The sequence below is a fragment of the Mauremys mutica genome, chromosome 9, assembly GCF_020497125.1.
Source record: "Mauremys mutica isolate MM-2020 ecotype Southern chromosome 9, ASM2049712v1, whole genome shotgun sequence".
In the NCBI taxonomy this organism is placed as follows: Eukaryota; Metazoa; Chordata; order Testudines; family Geoemydidae; genus Mauremys; species Mauremys mutica.
Genome location: NC_059080.1, coordinates 57,733,506 through 57,739,700, shown reverse-complemented (window position 1 = coordinate 57,739,700; position 6,195 = coordinate 57,733,506). Strand labels below are relative to the sequence as shown.

Below are 6,195 nucleotides of genomic sequence, written 5' to 3'. Positions count from 1 at the left end.
TAGGGTGGGTAATTTACCGCTGCTCCTCCCAGCCAGAGCCACGAGGGAGGGAAGGAGCCTAGGAATGTTCAGGAAAACTGCTCCGTTGGGGAGAGACACGTTACACTCTGCCTGGACATGCCTCCCGAGTCCCACCCCAAAATGAGGGCGGCTTCTCCCTCACCCCCCCATTAAGTCAGCTCAGCGTGTGGCCAGCAGCAGCCCCCCCGCCCAATTCTGCTGCCCTGTGAGCCGCACTGTTGGAGCTGTCTAGTTTAGGTGCTCAGTTTTAGACCCCTATAGTACAGCACAGCCTGCTTTGCTGAGCTGTGCCCCTCACAACTGCATGGGAACTTCATGGGAGCCCCGGTTGCACAGCATTTCTGAATATCAGGCAATAGGTGTCTAAAGATGGGCACTGAAGTTAATATTTCTGAAAGTTTGCTCCTAGGTAGGAATTTAGAGTGGCAGCCGTGTTAGTCTGTATCCGCAAAAAGAACAGGAGTACTTATGGCACCTTAGAGACTAACAAATTTATTTCAGCATAAGCTTTTGTGGGCTACAGCTCACTTCTTCGGATGCATAGAATGGAACACACAGACAGGAGAGTCTTCCTGTTGGTACGCATACTTCCCCCTTCTCATGTTCTCTGTATGTATAAATATCTCCTGTCTGTGTGTTCCATTCTATGCATCCAAAGAAGTGAGCTGTAGCCCATGAAAGCTTATGCTGAAATACATTTGTTAGTCTCTAAGGTGCCACAAGTACTCCTGTTCTTTTTAGGTGGGACTTGACACCCACATAACTGTGCAGCCTCAGAGCTCAGGGAGGGGGCTAATGGCAGCAGGGTGGGTTGGTTGGTTGGTTGGGTGGTTCTCAGTGGTTTGAGCATTGGCCTGCTAAACCCAGGGTTGTGAGCTCAAACCTTGAGGGGGCAACTTAGGGATCCAGGGCAAAAATCAGTACATGGTCCTGCTAGTGAAAGCAGGGGGCTAGACTCAATCACCTTTCAAGGTCCCTTCCAGTTCTAGGAGATAGGTATATCTCCAATTATGAAATGTGTTACAGCAAAGCTCAGTGTGGGATTATAGAGCTCTTGAGATCTGCATTACTATGTATTCCTATAAACTGCCTGTTGCAGGTAATGGAAAAAATTATCTTATTGGTACTTGGAGTGGAGGATGTTTTGCACCACGCCAAGGAAATCAGAACTGTGCCTTTAAAAATCAAATACAAATTAACTGTGCTCCTGTAAATCCTATTTCTTCATTAATAATAAATGGAAAGATTTTTCAAACAAAGAGGAGGGAGATGCCAGATCCCAGAAATTTAAGAGCCTTTTAGTCTTTTTCAGATGCATTAGCAGAAACATGAGGCCAGAAAGGATATTATCTAGGCCCAGATGGAAGTGAGCTGGACTGTATGCAGGTAAAAGCCAACAGCAGCAAGGCTAAACAGCCACCCAAGCAGACTTTGCAACAGAACAGGCTAAAGCCAAACTTGCCCACGCTCAGATCAAATACACCAGAGTAACAGAAGTCTTGAATAGCAGCCACACAGGATATATTGGGCACCAATGCCGATGTTACTGTCCAGATTGCTATTGCTGAGGACTCAGTAGCTATCCAGCAAATAGTGGATAACAAGGACCCAAAATCCACCCAGCCTGATAGAGGCTCAGCAGTTTAGGGGAAAAACTCAAACCCAACCATCAACATCCCCAGTAGCACCACAGAATTGGTGGTAGAAGCGCCTATATTGTCACTAAAATATATTCTAAGTAACCACCACTCTGCAGGACCCCAGAGACCTTCCCACCACAGGAGCAGCCACCTCTGCCCCTCAAAACCCCAGCCTGGTTCCCATCCCAATCTCTAAAAAACCAAACTATTTAAGACCCTTCAGAGTGCCCCTCAACCTTCTAGACACTCCTCCACTACTCCAACATTCCCATATTATTGGGCTGAGACTCAGGAGACCTGGGTTCTATTCCAGGCTCTGCAACTGGCCTGCTGAGTGACTTTGGGCAAGTCACTTAATCTCTATGGGTATGTCTACACTATGGGATTATTCTGATTTTACAGAAAACGTTTTTTTAAAACCATATAAAGTTGTTTTAAAACTTGTATAAAGTTGAGTGCACGTGGCTACACTAAGCACATTAATTCGGCGGTGTGCGTCCATGTACTGAGGCTAGCGTCGATTTCCGGAGCGTTGCACTGTGGGTAGCTATCCCATAGTTCCGACAGTCTCCCTCGCCCATTAGAATTCTGGGTTGAGATCCCAATGCATGATGGGGCAAAAACAGTGTCGCGGGTGATTCTGGGTAAATGTCGTCACTCAATCCTTCCTCCGTGAAAGCAACGGCAGACAATCATTTCGCGCCCTTTTTCCCTGGATTGCCCTGGCAGACACCATAGCATGGCAACCATGCAGCCCGTTTAGCCTTTTGTCACTGTCACCATGTGTGTACTGGATGCTGCTGACAGACGCGGTACTGCAGTGCTACACAGCAGCATTCATTCGCCTTTGCAAGGTAGCAGAGACAGTTACCAGCCCTATATCACCATCAGCAATTGGAAATTGGCGATGACGGTTATCAATCCTTTTGTACCATCTGCACTTGGTGATGATGGTTATCAATCCTTTTGTACCGTCTGCTGCTGTCATGGGTGCTCCTGGCTGACCTCGCTGAGGTCGGCCGGGGGTGCATGGATAAAAATGGGAATGACTCCCTAGGTCATTCTCTTCTTTATGTTTTGTCTAAAAATAAAGTCAGTCCTGCCTAGAATATGGCGCAAGTCTACTAGAGAACCAGCGAGCACAGCCGCTCCAGGTCAGAGCCCCAGATATCCCGCAGAAATGATGAGCTGCATGCCATTCTAGGGGATGCCCCTGCAACAACCCCACCTGTTGCTTCCCTCCTCCCACACCCCTCCTGGGCTACCGTGGCAGTTATCCCCCCATTTGTGTGATGAAGTAATAAAGAATGCAAGAATAAGAAACACTGACTTTTTAGTGAGATAAAATGAGGGGGAGGCAGCCTCCCGCTGCTATGATAGTCCAGGCAGTACAGAATCTTCATTAGACATGAAAGGGGGGGGGTGAGGTGCTCAGCCTCCAGTTGCTATGATGAGGACGGTTTTCAATCCTTTTGTACCGTCTGCTGGGAATGACAGGGAGTCATTCCCATTTTTGCCCAGGTGCTCCCAGCCGACCTCACCAAGGCCAGACAGGAGCACTCACGGGATGATGAGGACGGTTTCCAAGCCTTTTGTACTGTCTGCCACCAGGAAAGGAAGGGGAGGGGATGCTGCTGTTCAGCGCCGCAGCACCGCGTATACCAGCAGCATGCAGTAGATATACGGTGACATTGAAAAAAGGCGAGAAACGATTTTTTCCCTTTTCTTTCACGGGGGGGGTGAGGGGGTAAATTGACGACATATACCCTGAACCACCCGGGACAATGTTTTTGACCCTTCAGGCATTGGGAGCTCAGCCAAGAATGCAAATGCTTTTTGGGGACTCTGGGATAGCTGGAGTCCTCAGTCCCCCCTCCCTCCCGGAGCATCAATTTGATTCTTTGGCTTTCTGTTATGCTTGTCACGCAGCACTGTGTTGAGTCCCTGCTGTGGCCTCTGTGTGGAGATTTTTTTCAAATGCTTTGGCATTTTGTCTTCTGGAACGGAGCTCTGATAGAACAGATTTGTCTCCCCATAAAGTGATCAGATCCAGTATCTCCCGTACAGTCCATGCTGATCAGCTCTCCACGCTGGGCAAACAGGAAATGAAATTCAAAAGTTTGCGGGGCTTTTCCTGTCTACCTGGCCAGTGCATCCAACTCCAGATTGCTGTCCAGAGCGGTCACAATGGTGCACTGTGGGATAGCTCCTGGTCCTGGAGGCCAATACCATTGAATTGCAGCCACACTAACCCTAATCCGAAATGGCAATACCAATTTGAGCGCTACTCCCCTCGTCGCGGAGGAGTACAGATATCGATATTAAGAGCCCTTTATATCGAAATAAAGGGCTTTGTTGTGTGGATGGGTGCAGGGTTAATTCGGTTTAACGCTGCTAAATTCGGTATAAACGCGTAGTGTAGACCAGGCCTATGCCTCAATTTCCTCATCTGTAAAATGGGCATAAGGACACTGACTACTTTGAGGTATACTGATGAAAAGAGCTAAGGTCCTATTATGTATTAGCTGCATCCCCATCTCCTCCAAACCCAACCTAGCAAGCTCCCATTCCTACGGCCTTCCCCTATACACGCTATTGCAAGATAGTTCACATTTCTCTGTTGAGTTCTAAAGGGTTTGTATAGTAGAATTAGGGATTATGCAGAGGTGATTGTTTTATTGAAATGCTATTTTGTTTATATAAACTTTTACAAATGTTAATAAGGATATGAAAAATAACTGTTTGAGCAGCCGTTTACAGCTTGGTATCTGCCAGGCAAAATAAGAGGTCACTTCATGTACGAGGCTAAAGCCCCTGTGCCAACCAAGGAGGTCTCGTGCAGCTAGGGGAACCCGGGCGAACCACCGCACAGGCCAAAGCTCCCGTGCCAGGCACAGGGTCTGCAACGCTCAAGAAGTCTCAGCGATACAGGGAGCCCATCTCTAGGCTCTCTCCGCCGCCACGAAATGCACATCTCGCGAGATCGCCTCATTACCACCCTGGATCCAAATTCTATTTCCGTCCGGCCCCGCGTCGCCGCTGTCTTGGCCAATCACTGCGCAAGAGCAGGCCCCGCCTTCTTCCGCATTCTAGCAGGATTGTCTCTGCGGCCCTCTCGGTTTGAACTACTTTTCCCAGAAGCCCCTTCTACGTCTCCGTCTCAGCCTATCCCTGCGCAGACTGGGCGGGATAGCGCCAATGTGGGCGGGACCAACCGGAGCCAATCAGGTGGAGGGTGGCTGCGGCGGTGGAAGGAGAGCTTGGGTCTGAGCATCGGTGTCAGCGGGAGAAACGGATCCGCAAGCGGCTGCGCGAGGCCCCACCGCGCGCGGGGCAGCAGGTAGGCCAGCTCAGGGACAGCTCCGCGCGCGGCTCGGCCGAGCGGCCGGAAAGGGGTTTCGGAGCCGGACTCCGGGCGACCGGAGCGGACCCGGCGGGAGAGGCTCGCGGGAGGCTGAAGGGGGACCCGGCTGCGGTTTCTCGGGGACCAAGAGCTGCTTCTCGCGGGGTGTTAGCGGGGCGCTACCCCCGTTTGTTTTTAGCTGCCCCGCGGCTGCAAAGGGCTTGTTAGTGGCCGCTGCGCTTTATTGCTTGTGAACATCCGGGCTTTGCGCGTCCCTCACAGCAATAGGGGGCGGAATCTGGCGTGGAGACTTGCTCCCTATTGGTCCGTAGGTTCTTATCCCATTGGCTAGCTCTGTCGTGAGGTCATCAGTAGAACGGGCTCCCGATTGGTCGAGGGTACTAGCCTTGATCTGCGTTTAATTGGCTCATGGCCCAGCGTGTCCCTGGATTGGCGCAGGACTAGTGATGTCGTCTGCTCTACTCCATCCAATCAGCAGAGGCCCGAGTAGCCGGTTTATGGGGGGACCCTGGTGTGACGGCCCCCGGCCCTTCGCGCAGGGCTGGTCCCCGCTGCAGGCCGGAGGGTGCCTGGGGACTCCCCCTCTCGGGGCTGGGTAAAGCAGATGTTCCGAGCTGCCGCCGCCGCGGGGTCAGACGTGCTGTCCTGTGTATAGAGCGCGGCCCGCGTTCCCCGGGGAGTGCCCCTGTGACTGAGAAACACCCCTCTGCGCTCCCAAACCTGGTCTCTCTCGTCCACATCCCAGCTGAACTCCGCGCTGCCGGGGATCGGACTGTGGAAGTGTCGGGCACCGCTGTCTGGCTTCCATTCCTAAGCGGGAACGTGTCTGCTTTCAAACCAGATTTTTTTTTCATTAAAATTCATGGTTATTCTTCTATGGGGCCGTGTTACAAATTGTCACCTCAGACCCTGGATGACATGGGAGGGATCAAATCTCATCAGTGTCAGCTCTAGCACTGTATCTTGAATATACTGCTAGAATTATGTTGCTTTAAAATATTCTTCACGTTGTGCAGGTGGAAATGAGTTCTCAGCAGTTTTCTCGTTCTGGAGCCCCTCCTGCAGGACTAGGACAAGCTCCACCCCCAATTTCCACCAGTGGATCTACAGGGCTGATAAACCCAACAACCACAGGTAAGACATCTATTGGAGTTTCATTCTTCCTACCAT

At 51.0% G+C, this 6,195-nt stretch overlaps 1 protein-coding gene across 5 annotated transcripts in view; it reads left to right on the top strand.

Annotated features, from left to right (window-relative positions):
- Positions 1–4,851: 4,851 nt before the first annotated feature.
- The window catches only part of SAP130 (Sin3A associated protein 130), a 31,178-nt gene continuing 29,834 nt past the window's right edge, over positions 4,852–6,195 (top strand). For 2 of the 5 annotated variants that reach the window (XM_045029730.1, XM_045029727.1), the window contains exons 1-2: positions 4,852–5,001; positions 6,042–6,159. In XM_045029730.1, the coding sequence (XP_044885665.1) occupies positions 6,048–6,159 (112 nt within the window). In that variant the 5' untranslated portion in view covers positions 4,852–5,001; positions 6,042–6,047. Of the gene's footprint in view, positions 5,002–5,486; positions 5,656–6,041; positions 6,160–6,195 lie in introns of those variants that run through there. The other 3 variants (XM_045029729.1, XM_045029728.1, XM_045029731.1) reach the window with 3 other exon arrangements.